Below are 27,555 nucleotides of genomic sequence, written 5' to 3' on the forward strand. Positions count from 1 at the left end.
GCGTTTTTATTGCCACAGATGTCTTTGATGGTATTCTACAGCTTTAACTCATCTGGGTGTGTGCATTGAATTATGATTTGATTCCAAAGTTGTTTCTCATTTCCTGACTGTCTGTTGGATCCTCCCAGGATTAATTTGCTTCTCACTGTGCTTAGAATGTCTCTAGTTTCTTTGCCCCGTCTATAAACAATTTAATGTCTCTCTTTTTTGTTCTGGAGAGTAGAGGATAAATGATTTCTTTTTAAGAGATTCAGATTTAGTTTCAATCCTCATTACACTTATGTGTACACACACACACACACACACACACACACACACACAATGTTTTATATACAATTTGTGGGGCTCTTGATTGGGGTTTGTGCATTCCTCTAAACTTATCCAGGAACTCCCATGTAGGATGCCTTAGTTTAAATACAAGCATGTTTATTTGTTTCCAATGCTATCTATGTTGGATAGTTCTATCTACAGTTTGCTCTAAGCCACTCTCTCAAAGCCTTTACAATCTTTGTCACTGTGAGTCTGTTAACTTGTTCTCTGGATGGTGCTGTGAAGTGCTACAGGAGGGACAGGTGTAGGAGTAGGAGGCAGCTTGCCAGGGTTCATAGTGAGCACCACTGATGTTTCAAATCTGCCAGAGTTTCCTGATGTGTTTTCAAACATAGAGGACTGGACCAAAGCTGTGGTGGCATTGTGCAGTTATGTGGCACTGATCTGCCCACAGGAGAGAGAGGGTGGCAAGGAGTGCTTTTAGCTGACTGCTTCCAGCTGCCGGGCTTCAGTTCTACCAGAGTGTTCAAGAACAAACCACCCTCTGAAGAGAGCTGCAGTCCCTGGCCAAGCTTGGTAGGGCTCCAGGCCTGGCCATTTCTACCATTGGAGCTCTCTCTGAATGGTCTTCACATGCTGTTGCCCAGCTGAGGAGCTGCCCCACAGTCTGGGGGCTCTTCCTGCTTCTTCTTTCACAGGTGTCACATGGAAGTGATCTGAAAGCTTTCCCCCCACCTCCATCTTCTCCTGTTTCCTCTTGTTTTTATCACTTTTTTCCCAGGGGGATCTTTCCCCTAACCCCACCCCAAAAAATCTCTTGCTCTTCCATCCCTGCCTCGGTATCTGCTTTTTGGATTACCTGAACTGACTCAGCTCTATTCCCAGGTGACATTGTTGGACACAAATCAAAATCCCACTTCACTTCCCAGATGTCAGCCTGGAACACAGTTCCCAGACCTTGCCAACCCATTTGTCACAGAGTTTGGAGTTTACAGGATGTTGGGTTCCATCTTTGTGGCTGTGCAAGTTATTAGGATTCCCAAAATCATTCTCATTCAGCTTCCCATAGGGGGTTTCTTTTGCTTAGAGAAGAGATGAAAGCATGAGATGGTCAAAAATGTACTTTATTTCTGTTTAGAGATTCTTTCCAGGATCCCAGGCAGGAAAAAATGGAAACCTCAGGAATGACCCCTCTCCACTTACACACTTCTCCCCTAAAATCAGGCTAATGAGGTCAGCTCCTGAATCCCTTTTCCCAGGATCCCACTCAGTCCTATCTCTTAGCATTCTGGTGGGGTTTAAGGGACATAAAGACTCTTGTTATCTAGGTCCTCCCCCAAAGGTCCCCATCCCCACCATCAATTACTGTGAGTACATAATGTACATCAGAGCTCCTCCCTGAGGAAGAATAGTGTCAGGGAGGAGATTGGCACAATACAAATAACACATCCACAGCAACTGGTTTCCACATTTTGAAAGTAACGTAACAAAGATGGCCCCGTGATGTCTCCTACTCTTTTACTACTGGACAGTATATCAAGCAAACACACTTAGGAGGTAAACATTTGGAGATAAACACAGGGTGACATGTGTCTATAATAAGAACAAGAACCATGCACAGTGCAAATCATGGCGTTCCTCACACATGGGAGCTGACAACATTTTTAAAAGCTAAATGGATGTTAGAGAATGGGGTGATGGAAGGCTTGCTGGCACTCTGAGGAAATGTTTAACCTTACTGAAAACTGCCCAGGTCTATCCCACACTCCCTCACAGTGATGACACCATTCAATCACTTCCCTTTAGGTCCCCGGAATGGACTGGTGGTTCCCTTTGCAATAATCTCAGGGAACTCTCATTGCAAAAGCTCTCTGAAGGCCACAGCCTTTGACTCAGTTACCCATGGGTAAATGTGGTTTTAAAAAAATCCTGTGAAGAATCTGCTTCCCAGATACCTCCATCCATACTGGGCAGCCTGGAGTCACTAGGACAGCTGAGCTAGAAATGGCAAGTCTGGGATAAGTCACCTCAAGTGTGAAAGGAGCTGTGTGTCTCTAGCTCAAGGCAAAGTCCAAAGCAGGTGCTCAACAAACCATTGCTGAATTCAACTCCAACTTTCTCTCTTCTAGATGGGGTTACCCCAGCTTCTTGATTTTTTTTCTTAGGTACTTCTCAAAATTATGTCCATTTTTTAAATCCACACATGGCATGGTTTTCTATTGGATGTATGACTAACTGGCTTTTGTTGCTCTTAAATCTTGCCTTCCATTCGTGGATCTTCATTAAGCTGGCTTTACTTAGTTTATTTAATACTTTGCATGAATATGGTTCTCAGGTTTTTCTGACTCATACTATTAATATACAACTCCTCCCAGGCATTCTGATGCCCTTATAGAGTTAGAGCCAGCAGGGATGGTAGAGGCTATAACCCTGTGGGTGGTATTGTTCTCCTTTTAACACTATGGATGCAGCCAATGCACATCCATTATTCAAACCACAAGGACATTCATGAATGTTGCATAAAGTTTCTGCTTCCAGTCACATCTGGACAGGGCACAGATTTGGGAGACAGAAATGCTCACCTGCTGGAGATCCCAAAGCTGCATTAGAACATGAAGCATTCAGCTCATGGCTCTTGGCAGACTGACTGTCCTTTAGGGTTGGTGGGTCATTCTATCTCTTAGAGAGAGGAGACCAGCAAAGTTATGGGGCAGGAAGGGGAGATTCAGATAATGAAGAAAATGCAAGGTGCCCTCTCCTAGAAATGCAGTTGCAGGTGCAGCCTCCCTGCTCAATGGGCATCTCAGTGTGCATCTTGTGCTAGCAAAAAGTCACAAATCTGGCCTAGTGCCTCTGCCTCAAATACCAAAAGGTCAGACATTAAGTCCTCATGGTTGTTCTGAGCTGTGGAATCCAGCCCGCTAAAGCATTCTGGAGAGATATAGGCTTTGGCATGGACTCTTTTGCTCTGTCAAAGGCCAAAACCTTCCGGAAGGAATGTACTCAGGGTTTCAGGATACCGGGAGAATGTCTGAGATGGATATTTACATATCTTAGCAGGTGGTGCATCTCTAGGAGCTGGATATTGGTATGCCTACTCTTTTAGAGACTACCATTATTATTATTTTTTTTTTGGTGAAATAAACAAAGCACTTATACAATCATTGAACTATGGCACATTAAGATTCAAAGGAACACTTAGATTATTTAGTTCAGCCCCATTGCTGTGTCAATAAAGAAAGAGGCTCAGATAGATTTAGTCTGGTTGGGGTCTCCTGATCCTTAGATGGTATAGACCTTAGCTGGCATTAGCTGACATATTCTGCCTGCCATGGAAGCTCAGGATTGTCACTGGGGACACAGTGCAGAAGAAACTGAGGCTTTCGATCTTGTGATGTTTAAATTAACAAATAATTGAGATATCAGTAGGGGCAGACACAGGTCTTCTTTTTGTAGGTGCTGAGAAGATGAGGTTAGATCTTTCATTCAGAGCTTATGTGGCACCTTTTTTTTGTTCATGCTGTGAAGTGAAGGTTGGAGTGATGTGAGACACTAGCTGAAGGAGGCTAATCTGAGCTTGGCTAAGGACAACTTTCCTGGAGCAAGACAGAGACTCCAGGCAAACAGTTCTGTTGGATTTGTTATTGCGCTGCAGAATTCATCCTGAAATGAGCACCCACATGCATTCAAAGTTTTCTCTAGAATCATGGAATAAACTGGAAGGGACATTCTAGTTCAATCTTTTCATTTTGTAGGCTCAGAGAAATTCAGTGATTTGCCTTGGTTCACACAAATGGGGAATGGCAAAGACGGAAGAATCCAGAATGAATTGTCTTCCCTGAACTATCTGACTCTTTCCAAAAGCTCTGATGTTTGGGTGTTTCTGATGGTTTCCAGATCAAGGGAATATCCATGCATGAGTGAAGCAGGACAAGGCTGGTGGCTGCATCTGCCCTCTAGGACAGCATGTTTGAGTAGAAGCTGAAGCTCTCCGTCATGGTCTTGGAGTTGCTTCGAGAAGAGCCGTTGGAGGTCAGATCCAGGGACGAGGGTGTGGCCTTGGGACCTTCCTCCGTCTCCTCCTCATGGGCCCCCACCACAGTGGAGACGGTGGTCTCCAGGCGGCTGACTTTATACACGCTCCCCTGGGTCTGGAGGTACCGGGTGGATTTCATTTCCAGTCCCTCGTAGTCACCAGCACTGATGAAGGGGCAGCACCTGAAGGCGTGCTTGAAACCCAGACGGAACCTGAAAGGAAAGCAGATGAAGAGGTGACCCATGGGGACAGACTGCTTTCCAAGGGGCTTCCCACCATTGCATCAGCTTCTCAACACAGGACACTCCCAAGTGTGACTTTATGTTATTATTTTGCAAGTTCACCAACAGCTGGAGATGCCGAGGCCAAAAAAGATTTCAGGGTTAGTTAATTATGTTAAATCCAGGTCCAGCACCCAGGTTCATGTACAATGCATGTCTTTACCCAAGGGGGTCCTTGAGCCATGTATATTGCCTCTTCTGGTGTGGAGTCAGAGGCCTTTGGGCCAATCCAACATCAACCTAAAACACTCACCAAGTATTTACTGTGTGCACCATACTAGGCTTTCAGCAAAACACACGTCAAGACTCAGTCCTTTCCCTCCAGTAGACCACTGACTAAAGGACTCATGTTTCTTCTGGTCATGTTCCTTCAGTGTGCCTCAGTTTCTCTGCTTGCTAAACAGGGAGAGTCCACCTTTATTTAATAATATACAGGGAGATTTACCCTAAACAATTTAGGCAGGTCATTAAGCTCTTAAGGGAAGGATGCATCTGTGAGTTAGACTAACAGAGACCTTTTGAGCAAGTTTAAGAGAATGTCTTTCCTGCACTTTGGTACCTGAATGTCTCGCTCACAGAAAGCTCCTCCTAGGTTGGCGACTCACGGATAGAAGACTAGCAGGCATTTTGTTCCTTCCCTTCCTGTCTGCTCCTTTCCCCACACAGAGGCTGGGGTGGCACCCTGGATGATGGATTGGGCTGCAGTCTGGCATTCCGGCCTCTTCCCCGGGGGGCCCTCTACAGGCCACAGTGCATTCCCTGTGGCTAAGCCCCGTTCCTGATGGGGTCTCCCTTCTTTGCTTGTCTGAGGTTGGTTTCTGTTGTGGGGATGGCTCCCCCAGGCCTGTCTGATCAAGTAAGGTCAGGAATCAGGCCTCTGAGGTCCTGACTTCTTTTTTCTTACCTTATCCTGCTGGAAATGCTGGATGAAACTGGGGAAAGCCACCTGGGTTGTAAACAGGAAGAGGATCTAGCTTGCAGGCTTGGCTTACTTACAATGGTCACAAAGGTTTTAATTGTACACTGCTCCTCTTCCCCAGCTCAGTCATTAGTATTTAAAAAATCAGAAGATCTCACTCAAAAATATAGATTTCTGGTTTCTCATGAAAAAGAAAAGAAATCAGACCATGCTGGGCTCATAGTCCTCTGCATGGCCACAATGTGGTGGTTAGTCTGCACCTCTCCCTCTTGTCACGTGGCTGGCTGTGTTCATTCAGCTTCTTGGCTGCTAGTGGTCCTGGAGAGTGTGGGGAGTGGAGGACTCACCTGTCATTGAGGCAGCAATAGATGATGGGGTTGTACATGGTGGAGCTCATGGCCAGCCACATGATGGCCAGGTAGACCTGCTGGATGAACTTCTTCAGGTAGAGATCTGGGTTGATGTAGGGCAGGAGGAAGAAGATGTGGAAGGGCAGCCAGCAGATGGCAAAGGTGCACACCACCACAATCATCATTTTGACCACCTGCGAGAGAGCAAGCAGGTGAGTTGCCAGCACATCCTTCTTCTCTCATGGCGCTTTCCCTCTCCTCCCACTGGATTGGTGTGTGTGTGGGGGGGCGTCTTTAGGATATTGCCTTACAAGGAGGAGAAAGGATCTGTAGTGTTCAGCACTGAAGGACGTTGGTTGTGTGGGCAGTTGTCAGAGTATGGCCCCAGGACCGACATTGTCACCTTCACTGGGAACTTGTTAGACATGCAAATTCCTGCACCACCTCAGACTTACCCAACTGGAAACTCCCAGGCTGGAACCTGGAATTCTATCCTGGACAAACTCTTCAGATGATTCTGATGTGCTCTTGCATTAGGGACAACTGCATTGCCTGACCCTTCTGGGCAATGACTGAAGCCAAGGGAGGTCAGTTAACAAGCAGAGTGGATGGGTGCACAGGAGGGAAGCCCACGGAGGGAGAAGAAAAATGGTGAGCAAAGAGAGGGGCCATGGGCTGGGGCAGACTGCTGGGTCCAGAGACTGAAGGAGATGGAGGAAAAGGGCAGCCAGGGTGCAGCCAGTGTTTAAATGGATTTAAAAGAAGATCTTCTGAATTCCGTGTGCTGTGGTCTAAATGTTTGTGTCACCCCCAAATTCATGTGTTGAAATCCTAAACCTCAAGGTGATGCAGTAGGAGGTGGCCTCTGGAAGATGATCAGGCCTGAAGGGCAGAGCCTTATGAATGGGATTAGGGCCCTCACCAGGGAATCCTGAGGGACCCCACCCCTCTGCTATGTGAGGACACCAGGTGAGGCACCATCCAGCAACCAGGAGTGGCCCTCATCCTACACCCCATCAGCCAGTGCCTTGATAGTGGACTTCACAGCCTCTAGAGCTGTGATAAACACATTTCTGTTGTCTCTAAGTTCACAGTCAAAGGTTTTTTGTTATAGTGTCCTGAATAGACTAAGAATATGGATGACATAAACTTCTTTTTATTCCCAAGAAATCTTCAGTGAAGAACACTACAGCATCCATAATGAAATACCATGCAAAGAAGTACTGACGGAGGGGACAGAATCAGGAAGCTCTTCAAATATTGATTTTCAAAGTTTTTGTAAATTTTAAGGGCAAAATGTCACCACGGTATGTATTTACTGCTTGTGTAAATAAAAAGAGAAAATAGTATGTTAATTTTATTTACAAATGCCAATATCTAGAAGGGTTAACAAGAACCAAACAACAGTGGTTACCTTGTGTGTATATATATTTGTAGGTATGTGAATGTGGCTGTGTGCATGTGTATGGGTTTCTATGTATGTGTGAGTGTGTGAATGTATGTATGAGAGTAAGTATGAGTCTATGGGTGTATGTTTGAGCATGTATGAGTCTATGAGTGTGTATGAGTGTCAGTTGAGTCTATGAGTGTGTGTGTGTATCAGTGTATGAGTGTGTATGTGTTTATGAGTGTATGAGTGTGGGTTGAGTCTATGAACATGTGTATGAGTCTGGGTGTGTATGTGTGTATATGAGTCTGAGTGTGTGTGTACATATGTATGAGTGTGTGTTTGTATAAAGAAAGGTGTCTCCCCTCCTCCCTGCTGTGCCCCAGACCCAGGGCTGTCTTGTGCCTGCTGCCCTGGGCAGCCCTGCTCACCAGCCTGTGACCTGTGCCAGGGTGGGTTAGGAGCTGTCTACTGCTCACTCACCTTGCGCTTGGCAGACACTTGCTCATGGTACCGGTCAGAGGAGTCCCCAGGGATCTCACTGGCCCACAGTGTGATCCCCACTACAGTGTATGCATAACCGATCACCAGCAGGGGAAGGAAGTAGATGAGCACAGTCACGCAGATGTGGTACCTGCAGTAGGCAGAGGAAAGAGATTAGTCGGAGAAATAACATGGCAGTCAAGGCTCTGCAGTTACCCTTTTTAACCTTTGCTATTAATAAGACTGAGCTATCAGGCACACTGTGGAGAGGCATGCCACCTCATAGAGTGGATGGGTATAAGCCAGTGAAAGCAAATCTCTTTGATTTATGCTTTTCTTGTCAACTTTTTCTATAATGGAGATTCTTGTTCAGATTGAAAAGAGAATAAAAATTGATGATAGGAAACTGAATTCTTACTATGCTTATGACAGTTTTAGTTCATACTGAGTTCAATATTGCTAGCCACCCCTCTCATACAAGAATGCAAACTTATACTTCATGAATAGAAGTTTATTCTCTAGAATAAAGGAGGTAATCATACTACTCAATTAATATCTGTTAGACTACACTAATGCTCAATTTTATTTGGAATGTAGACCAGCTAGTATTTAAATGAGAACCGCCATGATGGTTCATGAGCTTCAATCCATTCTAGGTGACATATGGACTCACAAACATCAGAATAATTAGCTTGCAGGAGAGGATAAGACTAATCCTGGAACTTGGATCCAGGAGGGAAAGTCACAAAATGCAAGTCATTTCTAAGCCTGGCCTTCATAAATATATGTGCACGTGGAAGCTGGGTGGGTCTTTGAGTTACCACTTGGAGGAAAAATGTAAACTAACTCACATTTAGTTGGGACCTGAACAAGGAAAAAAAAGAAAAAAAAAAAAAAAAAACCAAAACAAGAAAAAAAATCCCCAAACCTTTCCAATGTTAAATTGCTGAGGTTGTGAGGTTTGTTATGGCAGCATAACTTAGCCTATTTTGTTTAAGGCAAGACTCCTAAGCAGGAGACTCAGACGAGTTTTCTGAATATTGAGAAAGAATATTTTTCTGAGAGGGTCATTGGCTTGTCTGGCTGGCTATAGCCCTGTTCCCAGATGTGAGTGTAATCGTGAGGCAGTAGTAGTATTACTAATGAGAACAGCTCATGTCTTGGGAGAATTGCTGTAGGTATTGGCTTTGGTGTGGATGTGGTTTGTTCTTGAGAAGTTGCCATCCTTCAAGCTTGGCTCTTGCTGTGGTGGTTTTACATTGAGGTGCTGGTAATTTTAAGCAGTGAGGCCTAGAGATTCTTTGGCCGTGAGGGCTCTACCTTAAAAAATTAATCAATGCTATCTCCTAAGAGACTAGGGCAGGTCTCCTGGGACTGGATTAGTTCCCTTGAGAAGGTTTGATAGAGGCTAGCCCAGTACCTCCCCCTAGTCCCTCTTGTGTGACTTACAGGCCACTCTCACATGTAACCTCTGTCATTGTGAAGGCATCTGCCATGAGGGCCTTGCCAAAGCTGACCAGACAGGTGCAGCCCCTGGTTTTCCAGGGCTATGAGCTAAATAGAGCTCTTTTCTTATACAGTATGCAGCATCGATATTTTGTTATAGCAAAATGAAACAGACCAATACAGTCATTGTGCTAATAATAAACTTAATGACAGCATTAGTAGCAGATGTAGCCAAATTCTGAGTGTTCATGAAGGGCACAATACCAAGCATTTTACTGTCATTCTCTTATTTAATCCTCAAAACAAAAAATTGGGCAGGTAATATCATAATTCCACCTTAGAGATGAGGAAATTAATGTTTAGAATTTAGTTTGTCTGAATTCACAACTGGTAATGGGATTGGCTGGGATCAGGATTCAGGTCTGTGACCCATGAACCAGTTTCTTGCCACTGAGGAAAAGTCATTCACAATTTTTTTTCTTCCATTCTGGTTACAGTCTATGTTAATTCTCTGCAATGCTTTTCTTCCATAGGGAAAAACCCACTCATTCACTCAATTTCTCCTTCATCCATACTCCATTTGCTTTCAGTCACTTCTTTGTAAAGGCCCACAGTTTTGCCACTTATTTAGATCCCTGTGAATATGCAGTTTAAAGATACTTGAAGAGTTCTTAATAATCACTGATTCATCAAAGCAAAGTGTGAGCTTATCTGCTTTGTGCAGTTTGCTCCCACCTCAGCAGGCTCTTGAGGGCCCCTCAGTTGTCACCTCCACCAGAACCACTGGATTCTCCAGTCACTACTTGGTGATTGTATGTGGTATTTTCCACCTGATCTCAGTCGCTCCTTTAGGATACAGTGCTGACTGTGCTTTTGAGCACAGCTTTGAGAGACTATAGGGTCAGGGAGAACCTGAGAACCTTCTAGATGTCCTCAGGGCACCTCCCTGTAAGAATGGCCCTGTGTCATGCAGGCTTGATACTTGGTTCATGGCAAAACACAGTAGCTGAGCTTCACCAGGCCACAGCCTTGGAGGTTTAAGAGTGATGTGCAATTGTTGGGTCAGGGGTGTGAAGGGAGCTCACTGCAGTCAAGCTGGTGCTCCTTTCCCTGCCCCACAGGTCCTTACATTCAGGCAGGTCCCAGAACCTTCCAGAGAGTTTGTACAGAGCACAGGGCTGGCCTCAGCCAGAGTGTCTGACTCAGCTAATTCGGGTAGGCCTGAGAATCTTCATTTATAATACATTCCCAGGACACATTGCTGCTGTTGTTTCTGGTTCAGACTCTGAAAAACATTGTTTTCTAGACCTGTGGTTCTCAACCACAAATGCACATGAGAGCCACCAGAGAACCAGTGCCCAAAGGTGCCAGTTAGAAAATTCCTAAGTTATTCTAATAGATTGTTAGAATGGAGAACCACTGTTTCAGACCCTGGATCTGCAACATCAATGAGTCTTTGTTGGGACCTCCTTCTTGTTTGTGATTGAATGAGTTCATTTAAGTGTTCATTAGAAACATTCATTTTGTGGTGTATCTGATGCTTTGGCACTTGGGACCTTGCTGATCAGGCAGGGACTGCCCTCCCAAGTCTAGTTAATTCCTAGAGATAACAAATGGCTCTCCTGGGAGTGTGCATTCCATATGCAAAATAACAATCTAAATCCCATAGTCCCCACCTACTTGCTTTAGTGGGCTCTTACCTTACAGAAAACTATTTGCCTTCCCTGATCTTTCTGAAACCAGACATAAGACAACAAGGGCAGCTTCTATACCCCAGAGATGCTGACATTATTCAGACTGCCATTCCTAAACTGCTCACCCTGCCTTACTGGTTCTTTCCTGAGAAAACTCCCTTGAAGGCCTTATTTGTGGAATGGGACTATGGCCCTTCTTCATCTTGTGAGTTATAAAGTATCTTCTAAATGGCAATTGCATCCTGATATGTTGACCTCACCTACTTAAATACAAAATAAAATCTACATTTTAAAACTATGTGCACTTTGAGAACTCATGAATCAGACCATAGGATAATGCTAAGGTGGATCAGTAAATATAATTTATCAGCCTTTTAAAAATTCTTCCTCTTTCAAAGAAAGAAAAGTAATTTTGTTATTTGGAATCAACAAAATGTATGGATTTAATTTCAGCTAAAAAGTGTTCTAGTCAGGCAGAGCAAGGCTTTACTGTGCTCCAGTAGAGATAATTAAGAATAGCATAAGAATAGTATGTAGCAATTCTAGTTCTAGGTATAGACAGAAAAGAAAACAAAATCTTGACTCAAACAGATGCTTGCAAACCACTTACCACAGCTAAAAAGTGGAAACAATCCAAATGTCCATCAGTAGATAAATAAATAAAGAAAATGTGGTACATCATACAATGGATGATTTATTATTCAGCTTTATAAATGAACAGAATTCTGACATATAGATAAATCTTGGAAACATCATGCTAAGTGAGTAGGCCAGACACAAACTGACAAATACTGTGGGAGTCCACTTACTTATATGAAATATGTAAGAGAGATGGAAAGTAGATTAGAGGCTACCAGGTGCCATGGAGAGTAGATAGGAGTTACTATGTAATGGGATTAGAGTTTCTATCTGGGATGATGAAAAAGTTCCAGAAGTGGTTAGTTGCGTTCATTGTACAACACTCTGAGTGTCCTTAATGCTTCTGAATTGTATACTTTAACATGTTTAAAGAGATAGATTTTATATTATGTATTTTTACCACAATAAGATAGTGATATAAGAAGATGTCAGCCTATCTAGGATCCTCGGTCTCCAGATTTGCAGTCTTCTGCTCCCTTGGGTACTCCTCAACACCCCGACCCTGCCCCAAAAAGGATTAGATTAAAGGTTGAACACATCCTCCTAAATCTTTTAAAAAATATATTAGTTCTTTTTTAACTTTAAAATTAAAAAAGTTCATTTGTGCATTATAATCATACATAATAGCAGGATTTGTTTTATATATTTGTGCAGGCACATCCTCCTAAATCTTGCTCAGATAAACCCCTATTAGAAAGAAATTGCAAACACTCAATCCATTGTTTAAATTATCAAAAGTTCTAAATGAGTGTAAGTCAAATGAATGAAGTTCCAACATTAGAAAAAAGGAAGTAAATACATTTCTTTTACCTTCATATCCTTCTGGAGAAATTTTACCATATTCTTTAATTTAATTGGAGTTAACTAAATATATTATACACACACACACACACACACACACACACACACACACTTTCCAAAATCATTTTAGAGAGCAGGTCAGTGAAACAGTGTAATCCTATTTTGTGCAGCTCCACTTGGGTTTTGAGTCTGATATTTCCTAGGTTCCTGCCAGGCAGGTTTTTATGAGCTCTTAGAATTAATATCTGCCTTGGGAGAAAGGATCTGGGGTCAGCAATGCACTAGAACTGAGCCAGAGAAAGAGCCAGGCATGAAAGCAAGAGGCAGTGACAGAAGGGAGTGCTTTGTCTGCTAGATGAGATGTGTGCTGGGGACTCAGTATGTTGATTTTGATCATTAAGTCTTGCCATTGTGCTCATCAGAACTTTCAGAAGGAATGTGCACACAATGACTTCATGCTGTGGCTCCATCAAGGTCACTTTTTTCAGCAGCAAATGGGGTTTGACATCTCTTAAGGGATAAGCTTTTCACATACAAACCATGTAGCTCCAATCCCACAGATTCCCTTGTCCTTACTGCCCTAATACCTTACTGCTCACTCTCTGGGCTTATTTAGGTCTCACTGGCAGAAGTCACCTCATTGTTCAAAGTATCGACAGTTTTGGTTTCTGAAATAATCCTCTGCATTTGAAATCAATCTTGACAGCCTTATTAAATAGTATCTAGGTATCTTTATAATACACTTGGTGGAGACGATGGGTGTCTTGGAATGGGGGAAGAAGGAGGCCAAGATAGCATGCTCTGCATTCCTCATCTTTACTCCAACAAGGTGGCTCTGCTTTTGGGGGTTTTGCATTGACTTTATGCAAATGATTTTGTTTGGAAGGTGGTGGATGGGAGATTTCAACAGTTACAGAAAAGTTGAAGAGCACTGGTATAATCCCATCTCCCATCCAAGGTATTAACCCTTTGCAATACGCATACCACATAAGCATTCAACATCTGCTGCTCACTACCTCTAAAGCTGAGCTACATCGGTAACTATAGGGAGTTTGTCAGAGTTTTTGTCAGAGTTGCAGATTCTTAGGCCCCACCTTGGATGGTCCCCACTTTGGATATGTCGTCATCAGTGATTGTAGGAAAGCTTGTTAGTGATGCAGACTCTCCGGCCCCACCTTGGATGGACCAAATCAGAATGTGCATTTTAAAGGTATCCAGGTGATTCATGTGCAAGTTCAAGTTTTAAGCACTAGACTTTTTTTTCTCTTGGTTGCACATGGGGAATCAATCACCTAGGGAGCCTTTAGAAATTCCAGTGCATGAATTGCCTACTATTGCTTTCTGATTTTTTTGGTCTACAGTGCATCCTGGAAGCATCAGAGTTTAGAAGTTCTCTAGGTGATTCTCCTGTGCACCAAAAGCTGAGTATCACTTCCATCGAGAGAGAGACTCCTGCTGAGAGCTGTGACTGATGCCGCTGCTTCTTAAACTGAGTGAAGGCCTATGGCCCGGTAGCTTTCACTACTCCATCCTGTGTCACAAGCAACAAATTGAACCCACCACATTGGATGGCCCTGCAAACATGAGGTGACCATGAACCTGCCTTTCCCCAGAGCCCTCTTTGCATAGAGAACTTTTGGGGGCCATCTCTCATTTTATAGGTGCCAAGCAGCCTCATCCACCTGCAATTCCTCAAATGCCCGTCAGGCTCTCTCTCCTTCTTAGAGGAGATGCTAGATGCTTGACTGTTTACTTGCCTCACCTTTGTACTTCCTAGAAAAAAAGATCTTCCAATCAATGTGATTTCTTTGTAGTAAAAGGAAGCAGCACCCAGGCATTTTGTAGCTCAACTTTATGTTCAGGTATCGTAGCCAAATCCCAAAGTCCTTTGAAGCTCTCTTGGAAGCAGGCAAAAATTGTAACCTATCAGCTGATAAATTCAGCAAGTATTTATTTATTTGTTTACTTACTTACTTTTTGGGATAAGGGGGATTGAACTCAGGGGCGCTTGACCACTGAGCCACATCCCCAGCCCTATTTTGTATTTTATTTAGAGACAGGGTCTCACCGAGTTGCTTAGCACCTCGCTTTTGCTGAGGCTGGCTTTGAACTCATGATCCTCCTGTCTCAGCCTCTGGAGCTGCTGGGTCAGCAAGCAAGTATTTATTCAGTACTTATTATATATCTGGTCCTGAGCTAGAGTTTGGGGACATTGAAAAGAGTCCCAGTCTTCGGTACCTTCTCCAAGAGCTCACAGAGAGCTCCAAGTACCAGAGAGGGTAACATGGAAAGTAGTGGAGAGTGGTTACCTTTTCAAGGGGAGTGGAGACATTGGAAGGATGAGCAACTCTTTGTAAATATTGATATGATATAAAATAGATTAATATTCAGAATTTAATAACAACCCTATATGCAAGGTATAGCTAAGTTATTAGCTCGTTACAGTGATGCCTACTAAGTGCATGGAGAGTAAAGAGAATGCAGAACATTCTGCCCAGTTGATCAGGGAAGTTTCCTGGAGGAGGAGCTGCTTGGCTAGGTGCTGAAACAGAAGCAGGAGGTAGGCAGACCAAGAAAGGTGAGGTGGTTATAGGTGGGGAAAAATGGCAAGTACGGAGGCATGGAGGGGGATCATGGCATGATGTGGGTCCTAGGATGTGATCAGAACTGAATGGAACTTGGCTGTGTACAGAGTGTCAGGAGGCATGGCTGGAAAGGAAGACAGAGGCCAAATCATGAAGGGCATCTTATGACAGGCTGGAGAGATCCTAATTTATTTCGAAGTTGATGGGAAACCATAAAATGATTTTAAGCAGGGGATTAACCTGGTCAGATACATGTGCTCTGATGGTGGTTGCGGATGGAGGGCAAAGCTAGAGGCAGCCAGCCCTTAGGATGCTGAGCAGTGACCTGGAGGAAGTGAGAAGGACCCGAGCTAGGGCCGTGATGGGTGGGTGTAAAGGGAGGGATTTGGGAGGCACTTTGGCTGGGAGGAAGAGTTGGTGGACATGGTTGCTGAAGTCATAATTGACCTGGCTTTCTGGCCTAGACTTGTGGAGAAGAGTGAGACTGACCAGGGAGGAGGAGAGAGTTGTAAGGGAGTTACCTTCTGCACATGCTGTCCTTAAGGGCAGGCAGGTATATTATGGGGATAAAGGTCTGGACTGGCATTAACCTTGGAAGCCCTCATGTCCAAAACCATGAGAAGGTGATGGGACGCAGACAGTAATAAAGAGAGAGGAGGCCATACGTGGGGAGAAAGCCCAGGGTGAGAGGCTAGAGACAGGCAGGAGGAAAGCTCCAGGGCAGATGGAACCTGTCTGAGGGGAAGGACAATGAGGCTGGGAACTGGTTTCATCAAGCTGGACCAGGCCAGTCAGTGATGGCTAGGTGTACCGAGTCAAGGGAAGTGAGGAAGTGGAGGCAGATGGTGGAGACTCCATTCTTAAGAGTCTTGACCATGAAAGAGAGGGTAGAGGACCAGAGCTAAATGAAGGGCAAGGGATGAAGGAAGATGCCTTTGTGTTTGGTTGGAAAGGCAGGGGATATGCAGACCTGTACCTTTTTGTCAAACCATCCAGTCTGCCTTCAGAGTTTAGAAATGCTCTTATGAGTGATATTCAAATACAGGGCTCCAGCAGAGAGAAGCCCATCTCCCCACCCCCATTACTTCTCCCTCCTATCTGCTTAGGGGCTGGGTGGGGTGGGAATGGGTGTATTGTGGAGAGGCTGGTAATGTCTGCCTGTGGAGGTAGGTGGCTAATAGTTTTGCCTGAAATCTTGATTGGGTTGATATGTAAAGATAAAACACACCCTGCAATAAGAGCTTCTTGCAGAAAGAGAGCAAATTAGATGGCCCTTGTTTGGCTGAAGACCTTACTGTGATTTGGGACAGAAAAAAAAGCCTAGTTCAGGATGAAGCAAAAAATGCAGACTTGGTCTTTGTGGGGAAAGTTAAACCATTAATAGTAAAAGCACTGAAGGCAGCAGTGGTGGTGGCAGGGAGATGGGGAGAGAGCTTGAGCCCTGGGGTTTTAAGAAGAGCTTGCAAAAGGGTAGAGCTAGCAAGAGACTTCCTGTAGTGATGCTACTCAAGGCAGTGCAAGCAACAGTGGTATCCGAGAGTGAATACCAAGAAAGTATAATCCTGTCCAATTCCTTAATTCCCTGATTTTACTTCACAAGTCTCTGGTAAACTAGGCCTCATCCAAGAGCTCCAGGCTAGTGGGACTTTGAGGGAATGAAGGACGAGGACTTATTTTTAGAGTGGAGTTAAGTGGGAAAGTGAGAGATGGTGGTGGCGGGGGAGTTCCGAGGATAAGTTAAATTTCTTATGTTGTTTGGGGAGGGGATCTGATGAACGGGGAGACCTGTCTCAGAAAGAGGGAGACAGGGAGAGATCCCCCAAATATGTATTATGCTCCTTGGCCCATCTTCTCAGTCTGCCAGATGATGTCAAATACTTTAAAGATTCTTGAAATCCTTGAGAATGTTCCACAAACCTCAGCTAGTCCCAGAGCCCAGTTAAGAAAATCTGAGGTAGAAAACTGCCACCAGGTGGCGCCGAACTGCAACCGGCACTTGGATCACTCAGTACTTGTTTTGCCAACTGGCATTTCAGTAACTAAACAATAAAGCAAAACACACACTTTGTGCTTGAATTCATTGTACACTACACAATCCACCCTCACCCCCCACATCCCTCACTAGTTCATTGTTCAGTTTTCCAATTTGTGACTTGTGTAGCAAGGGTTATGCAAACCTTCTTGGAATATTCTAACCCCACTGAAAACAAGACTGCATTTTATAGGTGACATGTTTGTTCTGAGTACCAGTGGACACTGCTCAGGGTTATTCTGAGTACCAGTGGACACTGCTCATCTACTCTCAACCTCTTTGGATGGATCCGAACTCTTTTGTTATGCTCTATATGAGGCTGGGCTATCTCCGTAGTGTGTCCATTCTGGATGAGTAACTAGTGACAGATCTGGGATGGGCTTCTTCTTTGGCTGCTGTAGACTTGATGAAGGCAGAGCTGGGAAGGGCTGGGATATGTGCCGCAGAACTGAAGCTTATACTTCTTCATTCTGTTGAACATATTATTTTTTGGTGGGGCATTGCCTAAAATTGCCTCAAACAATGGCACCTGGTAAACTAAACATTTCTTGTATAGGTAAGCTGTACCACAAATGTGGGTGTTGGTTGGTATTTTATCCTTCCTCCAGTCCCTGGGGTAGAAAGACACTTAAAATAATTGAAAACAATTGTAGTCACAATAGCTTGTGACTAATCACTGTCCATGTCTCCAAGTCTGGCCCAGACCCATGGCCCTCGAGTGAAGTGCTTACCTTTCTTACTGAGCCCGGAAAATATTTTCTCTCCATAGGACAAATCTTAGCACAACCACCACAACAAATGGGCAGAAAACTTTTCTTCTGAAGAAATTTAGTACAAGTGTGATACAATGTAAATAGCTGTTGGCTTTTAGATGATATAGAAATTTCACCTTATCAATGTGCAGTGGTTTCATCATAAAGATATTTCTGCAAAGTGGATTTGATTTCATCTCGTTACCTCTGGGATTTCAGGTAAGAGACAGATATTGCTAACCCTGTTTCAAATTGAAAAATTAAGGTACAGGGTAGGTAATTGCCTTGTTCAAGTCACTCAGGGTTGAAATGGGAATGGAACAAAGATCTGTCCTGTTCTCATCCCAACCCTTTGCATTGTTTACTCTTTCTGCTCAGATGCACTAAGAAGAATGGATAAATGTCACTCAGATCAGAGAAGCCATAGTTTTTCAAGAATGAGCAAATATGTCAAGCACAAAAGTCATTTACAGCATGTAATAGTGCAAGATAATTTATTGAAAAACAGCACAGCTTACAAAAGAAGACCCAGAATTGAATTCCATCTAGATGGGCAACTTGGAATGTGGCCAACTGGACTCTCTCGTATTTCTTCAGCCTCTGCTTGTCTTGAACCCTGAACTCAGAGAGACTCTCAGTTGACTGAAATATGTGGGAAAAACAAACACCCTACTTTCCATTCCTCAGCCAGAAGTTTCTCAGCATAGTCAATAGGCCATTATACCATGTGCTACAAAGGCTGCCAGGCTACGGTTTCCATTAATGAATTGAGCAATGCAATTTACGTCTCCCAGAAATGACCAAGAAGGCTACATGAATCAATTTGAAGTCTGCTTGAGTTGCATGTGTGAGGACAAACATTTTTAATGCCGGGGTGTGGACAAATTTTCCTACTTCCCCAAGTTGTCCAAAGAGAATCCAATAATTTCTGGACCATCTTTTATGCACCCTCCTCATCCTACAAAAAGAGGGCTAATCTATGCAATAGAGGTGGAAAGTTCATACGGATTAGATGTGGGAGAGGTTTTGGTGGGGGAGAGTATGAAGGGATCAGTGGTGGGATATGAGAGCACGAGGTAAGCAGAGACGGGGAACTTTTAGTAGGTATGCCATTGACAACTGTTTTGGATCCTTACTAATGGAATTCTTATTTCATTTCTTAGGCCTATTGAACTAGGCTTCATGACTCGACTTAGAGACTGAACCATGCAACTTTAGGCTTTATAAAGGTGGCATGTGTATTGTTAGCAAAGTCACCTGTTCAAGTTTTGGGCCATCCCTGTGTTGAAGTGGATGAGGAATGTGGGAAGTTATGGATGAGGAATGTGGGAAGAAAAAGACCATGTCATTGCTTCTGTGCCCCATTCATTCAGTCATCTAACTGCTGATGAATCCCCTGCTTTGGGTTGCATGTGAGGATATAGGAATATATAAAAAGGACCTGGTCTCTCCAACTTAAAGAGTATGAGAACACAGAAAAAAGAAATACAATAGTAAATAAATGTAAAATCATAAATGTGTTAAGTGTATAAAGGAACAGAACACTGGGTAGTGGTGGTAAATACCAGGGGTTCATACTCAAAGGTCTCTGATGATGTGGATCTTTAAGAGGTCTGACGGGCCAGGCAGCTATGGGAAAGGAATAGGGGAGGTGGCCCAGGCAGACTCAAGAGTAGGTACACTTAAGCCAAGAGAAGCCCTCTGTGGCTAGATTCTAGGAGGGGAGGGATGAGGTCCAGGAAATATAAGCAGCAGTCGCAGCCTTGACAGTCCTGTAGGCCATTCTCTTGTCAGCCAGGCCTTTGCTTAAAGTGCCTAGTAAAGTCACTGAAGGGGTCAAGCAGGGTGGGGCATGAACCAGCTTTGATTTGGGGGTAGTTAGACATGTAAGTCAAGGCCCAGATGAGAGGTTGCACTTTCATTTGGGTAAGACAATGGGAATAGAAGGCTGTATTGGTCAGGGTTCTCCAGATAAACAGATGCAGTAGATCCCTCTCACTTTCTCTCTCCTTTTTCCATCCCTCCATCCATCCTCCACGTATTTACTTAGATTAATCTATTTCAAGGAACTGGCTTACACAGTTGTGGGAGTTCGCAAGTGTGAGACCTGTAGGACAGTTTGGAAGCTCAGCTAAGGATTTGAGGCAGAATTTCTTCCTCTGCAGAAAAATCTCAGCTCTTAAGAAGGACGTTCTGCAGAAAATCTTTTGCTCTGAAGGCCATCAACTTATTGCCCACATTATGGAAGGTAACCTGCTTTATTTAAAGTAAACTCATAAAGGAAGAAACATGACAGACACCATTGAAATATATAACATAATTAGAAGCTACTTTGAAAATCTATACTTCAACAAAATAGAAAATATCGAAGACATTGACAAAGTTTTAGAGACATATGATCCTCCCAAACTGAATCAGGAAGACATACACAATTTAAATAGATCAATTTCAAACACTGAAGTAGAAGAAGCCATCAAAAGCCTACCAAACAAGAAAAGCCCAGGACCAGATGAATTCTCAGCTGAATTCTACAAGACCTTTATAGAAGAACTAATACCAATACTCCTCAAAGTATTCCAGGCAATAGAAAAGGAGGGAACCCTTCCAAACTCATTCTATGAAGTTAGTATCACTGTGATACCAAAACCAGACAAAAATGCATCAAGGAAAGAAAAATTTAGACCAATATCCCTGATGAACATAGATGCAAAAATACTTAACAAAATTCTGGCAAATTGCATACAAAAACATATTAAAAAGATAATGCACCATGATCAAGTGGGGTTTATCCCAGGGATGCAAGGTTGGTTCAACATCTGGAAATCAATAAATGTAATTCATCACATCAATAGACTTGAAGATAAGAATCGTATAATTATTTCAATAGATGCTGAAAAAGCATTAGATAAAATACAGCACCACTTCATCCTCAAAACACTAGAAAAATATTGATAATAGGAACATACCTTGATGTTATAAAGGCCATCTATGCTAAGCTCATGGACAACATCATTCTAAACAGAGAAAAACTGAAAGCATTCCCTCTAAAAACTGGAAAAAGACAGGGATGCCCTCTTTCACCATTTCTATTCAACATCGTCCTTGAAACACTAGCCAGAGCAATTAGACCAAAGAAATTAAAGGGATACGAATAGGAAAAGAAGAACTCAAGCTATCACTATTTGTCGATGACATGATTCTATATTTAGAGGATCCAAAAAACTCCACTAGGAAACTTCTAAAATTAATAAATGAATTCACCAAAGTAGCAGGATATAAAATCAATACACATAAATCTAATGCAATCTATTCATAAGTGATGAATCCTCTGAAAGAGAAATTAGGAAAACCACTCCATTCACAATAGCCTCAAAAAAAAAAAAAACTTGGGAATAAATCTAACAAAAGAGGTGAAAGACTTCTACAATGAAAACTACAGAACACTAAAGAAAGAAATTGAAGAAAACCTTTGAAGATGAAAAGAGCTCCCATGTTCTTGGATAGGCAGAGTTAATATTGTCAAAATGGCCATACTACAAAAGGTGCTATACAGATTCAAGGCAATTCCAATTAAAATCCCAATGACATTCCTCACAGAAATAGAAAAAGCAAGCATGAAATTCATCTGGAAGAATAAGAGACCTGGAATAGCCAAAACAATCCTGAGCAGGAAAAGTGAAGCAGGAGGTATCACAATACCAGAACTTAAACTATACTACAGAGCAATAGTAACAAAAATGGCATGGTATTGGCACCAAAACAGACAGGCAGACCAATGGTACAGAATAGAGGACACAGAGACAAACACACATAAATACATTACCTCATACTAGACAAAGGAGCCAAAAACATACAATGGAACAAATATAGCCTCTTCAACAAATGGTGCTGGGAAAACTGGAAATCCATATGCAGTAAAATGAAATTAAACCTCCATCTCTCATCCTGCACAAAACTCAACTCAAAATGGATTAAGGACATAAGAATTATACCAGAGACCCTGCACCTAATAGAAGACAAAGTAGGCCCCAATCTTCATCATGTTGGCTGAGGATCAGACTTCCTTAATAAGATTCCCAAAGCACAAGAAATCAAAGCAAGAAGCAATAAATGGGATGGATTTGAACTAAAAAGCTTTTTCTCAGCAAAGAATACAATCAATAATGTAAAAAGAGAGCCTACATAATGGGAGAAAATCTTTTCCACGCATACTTCAGGTAGAGAAAAAATCTCCAAAATTTATAAAGAACTTATAAAACTTTACACCAAAAATACAAAGAACCCAATCAATAAATGGGCCAAAGAACTGGACAGACACTTTACAGAAGAAGACATACAGGCAATTAACAAATATATGAAAAAGTGTTCAACATATCTAGTAATTACAGAAATGAAAGTTAAAATAACTCTAAGATTTCATCTTACTCCAATTAGAATGGCTATTAGCAAGAACACAAACAATAATAGTGTTGATGTGGATGTGGGGAAAAAGGCACACTCATACATTGCTGATGGAGTTGCAAATTGGTGCAGCCACTCTGGAAAGCAGTGTGGAGATTCCTCAGAAAACTTGGAATGAACCCACCTTTTTACCCAGTTATCTCACTCCTCAGTTTATACCCAAAGGACTTAAAACTGGCATACTACAGTAACACAGGCACATCAATGTTTATAGCAGCTCAATTTACAATAAATAGATTGTGGAACCAACCTAGATGCCCTTCAGTAGATGAATGGCTAAAGAAACTGTGGTATATATACACAATGGAATATTACTTGGCCATAAAGAATAATAAAATTATGGCATTTGCAGGCAAATGGATGAAATTGGAGAATATCATGCTAAGTGAGATAAGCCAATCTCAAAAAACCAAAGGACGAATGATCTCACTGATAAGCGGATGATGATACATAATGGGGGGTGAGAGGGAGGCAAGAATGGAGGAAGGAGGGACTATATAGAAGGAGAAGAGGGGTGGGGGTGGGGGGAAAGGAAAAAGTAACAGAATGAATCAAACACCATTACCCTATGTAAATGTATGATCATACAAATGGTATGCCTCTACTTCATGTACAAACAGAGAAACTAAATGTATCCCATTTGTTTGCAATAAAAATAAATAAAAAATATAAAAAAGTAAACTCATGGTAAATGTTAACCATACCCACAAAATAGTTTCATAGCAACATCTAGGTTAGTATTTGCCTATTAGCTTAGGCTCAACGCCACAAAGTTAACTACTACCTGGTGCAGCATGAATAGAAAGAGCTGCTAAAATTCAGGATGTGATCTGGAGACATTTAAAAACAACAATGACAATAATAACAACAACAATCATCACCACACTGGCACCCTATTAATAACTAACACTGGTGGAGTGTGTACCACATGCCAGGCTCTGTTTTAAATGCTTTTCATATATCCCTCATTCACTTCCACCAACAACTTTTGTTTTACAGATGATAAAATTTAGGGCCAAACATTGCACACAGCACAATTCCAGAGCATACTCACAAAGTCTACTGTGTGAATAATATTCCCTGGAGTTGTGCAGTGCAGTTGACCCTGGCAGAGAGATTAAGAGACTAACCCAAGAATTATGTTATAGAGATTAGCATTGTCCACATTGGAAAGGATTGGAAAATTATGGGAAAGTACATCAGGTATATGCTATAAATATGCTTTTATTATATGTGTATATGTTTAATAATATGCTAAGTTTAAAAATGACAAAATTAGGGCTGGGGAGATAGCTCAGGTGGTAGAGTGCTTGCTTTGCAAGCACAAGGCCCTGAGTTTGATCTCCAGTACCACAAAAAAAAAAAAAAAAAAAAAAAGAATGCCTAAAAAATGACAAAATTTTTAAAATTACAATAATTTGTTAAGGAATACAATATAAAAAATGTAAATTGTGACATCAAAAATCCAAAACGTGGGGCTGGGGTTGTGGCTCAATGTAGAGCACTTGCCTGGCATGTGTGAGATCCGGGTTTGATCCTCAGCACTGCATATAAATAAATAAATAAATGAATGAATAAATAAATAAATAAAATAAACTTCCATTGACAACTAAAAAAAATATTAAAAAAAATCCAAAATGTGTGTGTGGGGGAAATGTAGTCACAATGTAGGGGTTCATATGCAGAATATATAAAGAACTTAAGTAATTAATAGCAAAAGACAAATGATCTAATTAAAAACAGGCAAAAGACCTGAACTGACATTTGTCCAAAGAAGATGTCCCAATGGCCAATAGGTGTAGGAGAAGGTAGTCACCATCACCAGTCCTAAGGGACACACAAATCAAAACCACAAAGAAACGTCACCTCAAACATTCTTGGCTGTTACCAAGAAGTCAAAAGAGCAAATGTTTTGGTCAGCTTTGTGTGACTGTGATGAAACTATGTGACAAGAACAACTTAGAAGAGTAAAACTATTTGCCGCCTCAGTCCATAGACAGCTGACTCCATTCCTCTGGGCCCAGAGTGAAGCAGCACGTCATGGCCCACGGGTGCTGTGAAGGAAAGCTGTTAGTTGTGGCAGCCAGGAAGCGGAGAGCGGGGGAAGATTAAACAAGGAAGATGAACCTTTCTGGTGAATGCTCCCTAACCCATTCCTCCAGCCAACACCCCATCTGCCTATAGTTGCCACCCAGTCAGTCCATTCAGACCAGGATGGACTGATGAGCTACAGCTCTTATAATCGGATCATCCCACCTCCAAATATTCCTGCACGAACAGGAGCTTGTGAGGTGTACCTCATATCCAAACCATAACAACAAACATTGGTGAGGATGAGAAAAGAGAACTCTTATCACACTGTTGGTGAGAATTTAAGATAACACAGCTTTATGAAATATAGTACGGAATTTTCCTCAAAAAAATTAAAAACAGAATTGCTATCAGAGCCAGCGATTTCACTTCTAAGTAAATCCCTGAAAGAAATGAAATCAGTATGTCCAAGAGGTATCTGCTCATGTATTGCAGCATGATTCATAATATACAAGACATGGAATCGACTTAAGTATCCATCAGGGGATAAATGGATAAAGAAAATGTGACACACACACACACACACACACACACACACACACACGCACAAACACATACTGGAATACTTTTCAGTCATCAAAGAAGAATTCCTGGGCTGGGGAGGTAGCTCAGTCTCAGTCGGTAGAGTGCTTGCCTTGCAAGCACGAGGCCCTGGGTTTGATCCCCAGTACCGCAAAAAAAAAAAAAAAAGAAGAAGAAATCCTGTCATTTGTGACAGGAATAGATCTGGAGGACATTATGTTAAGTCAAATGAATCAGATGCAGAAAGACCAGTGCTGCAAGATCTCATGCATATGTGGAATATAAAAGAGTCAATCTCATAGACGTTGAGAGTAGAATGGGGGTTACCAGAGGTTGGAGAATCTAATGGGGAGGAGTAGATGGACAGTTTAGTCCACAGGTTCAAAATTAGGAGAAATAAATTCTGGGGTTTGCACAGAAGGGAGATCATAGTCAATAACGATGTGTTATACATTTCAAAAAGCTAGAAGATTTTAAATGATTCAACTGCAAAGAAATGATAAATGATCAAGGTGATGGATACGCTAATTACCCTGATCTGATCATTACATAATATAGACATGCATTGAGACCTCACCTTGTACCCCATACATTTCTACAATTATCTTGTCATTAAAAACAAGAGGAAGTGCTGGGCACGGTGGTGCACGCCTGTAATCCTAGTGGCTCAGGAGGCTGAGGTAGGAGGATTATGAATGAGTTCAAAGCCAGCCTTGGCAAAATCAAAGCACTAAGCAACTCAGTGAGGTCCCGTCTCTAAATAAAATACAAAATAGGGCTGGAGATTTGGCTCAGTGGTTGAGTGCGCCTGAGTTTAATCCCCAGTACCCACTCCCCCGCCAAAAAAAACCCAAAACAAACCGAAAAATAAGAGTAAGAAAATTAAAAACTGACCATTTTATTTTAGATGCACAGAAGAATTGGGAAGAGAATGCAGAGAATCTATACACTGTACAGTCAATTTCACTTACTATGAACATGTTATTTGTGTGGTACATTTAGCACAATTAATGAACCTCAATCAATTCATTAGTAGTTAAAGTTTATATTTTATTCAGGTGTCCTTAGTTTTCACCTCATGTCCTTTTTTTGTTCCAACACCCCACAATACATCTGCTAACTGTGTCTCCTTAGGTACTCTAGGTTTGATAGTTTCTCAGATACCCTTGTTTTTGATTACCTTGACAATTCTGAGGTGGACCAATCAGGTATTTTGAAGTGTCCCTTAGCAAGAATTTGCCTATTTTTTTTTTCACAGTTAGCATGGGGTTAAGGGTTTTGGGGAGGACAACTACAGAGACAAAATGCCTTTCTCATCTTTTCATGTCAGATTACCATCATGACAGCTCTGTGCCATCGACCTTGGTCTCTAGACTGAGGCAGTATGTCAGGTGCTTCATGGTAAGGTTTTCTGTCCTCCCTGTTCCCAAGCTGTACTCCTTCCACTAAATGCAGCCCTCACTTAAGGACTGGGGGTTATGCTTTTCCACTTGAAGACAGACTACCTATATACATTATTTGTAATTCTTTTGCACAGGAGATTTGTCTATTCTCTCTCATTTTTAATTTTATTTTTTAATTAATTTTTAAATTTGTTCTAATTAGTTGTACATGACAGTAGACTGCATTTATACCTTTTGATAGATCATAAATGGAGTGTAATTTCTCATTTTTCTGATTGTATATATTGTGGGATCACATTGGTTATGCAGTCACATATGTACATGAGTGAAGAATAGAGTTATTTTATATTAAGTAAAGGGGAGTGAAGGGAGGGGAAGAGGTAGGTATGGGGGTAGGAAGAATAGTATAGTGAAACAGACATTATTATCTCATTTTTAAAATTCAGGCCTTTATATCAATATGGACTCATGGGCATTTATTATGTACTTTGTCTGATAATCCAATACTATTACTTTATTTGTGGTTTTGCTTTCATTCTATAACTTTGAATGTTTGGAGTATTTTGTTTGCTTCTTGTGTTCCTCTGCCCCCCGCCAACATTGTGTGTGTGTGTTCACATTTGTGCATGCATGCATGTGTGTTGACCATGCATGTTGGGCATGTTCTTCCATTTTGGAAATACAAGGTGCTTCAGGATCATGTTGCAAATTCACTGCCTTCATCCTAGAATCAGTCATTTCTCTAGGGAAACCTGTCCCTTTAATTAGAGAAGAGTGGCATGATAAACCAGCACTGGGTTCTAGGAGATATGGAACCTCATTAACCTTTCTAAGAGCAATCATGTTTATTATGCCACCCCCCATGCCTACCCTAGAATGAGGAAAATCATTCCTAATTTACGTAAGAGGGAAATTAATGAACTGACCTCTAAAAGTCATGCAGCAAACCTTGAACTGGATCCTAGGTTTATGGCAACAAGTCTCAAGTTTCTTCCAAACGCACTTTCATTTTCTGCATTCTGATGCTCCTCCGGGTCTTTAGGTACATTTCACGACTAAGGACTTCCCACTTATCTAATCCTCACAACAACCAGAAAAGGCAGATGTTGCTATATCCTTATCTTCACTTGCAGTGAGGATGCTGAGGCAGAGTGGTAAGTAGGCTACGCTTAGCCTTGTGTCTGGTGATCAGCCAAGATCAGACGTACACCCAGGTCCTCTGACTCTGTGGGTTTTATGTCTCAACCCTCTACCACAGGGCTCAGCAATCTCCAGCCCACAGGCCAAAGCAGTTCACCATCTGCTTTTATATGGTTCATGAATTCAGAGTGATTTTTACATTTTTTAAATTGACAGGAAAAAAAGATGAATATTATTTCATGGTGTGTGAAAATTATATGAAA

General features: G+C 42.1%; 1 protein-coding gene across 2 annotated transcripts in view; it reads right to left on the reverse strand.

Moving 5' to 3' along the window:
- Positions 1 to 1,376: 1,376 nt before the first annotated feature.
- Positions 1,377 to 27,555, reverse strand: part of Tacr1 (tachykinin receptor 1) — a 156,489-nt gene continuing 130,310 nt past the window's right edge. For both annotated transcript variants that reach the window (XM_047521850.1, XM_047521849.1), the window contains 3 exons: positions 7,727 to 7,877; positions 5,854 to 6,050; positions 1,377 to 4,518 (listed from right to left, as the gene is read on the reverse strand). In XM_047521850.1, coding sequence (XP_047377806.1) covers positions 4,227 to 4,518; positions 5,854 to 6,050; positions 7,727 to 7,877 — 640 coding nt within the window. In that variant the 3' untranslated portion in view covers positions 1,377 to 4,226. The remainder of the gene's footprint in view (positions 4,519 to 5,853; positions 6,051 to 7,726; positions 7,878 to 27,555) is intronic.

This window comes from Sciurus carolinensis, chromosome 13, assembly GCF_902686445.1.
Source record: "Sciurus carolinensis chromosome 13, mSciCar1.2, whole genome shotgun sequence".
Classification (NCBI taxonomy): Eukaryota; Metazoa; Chordata; class Mammalia; order Rodentia; family Sciuridae; genus Sciurus; species Sciurus carolinensis.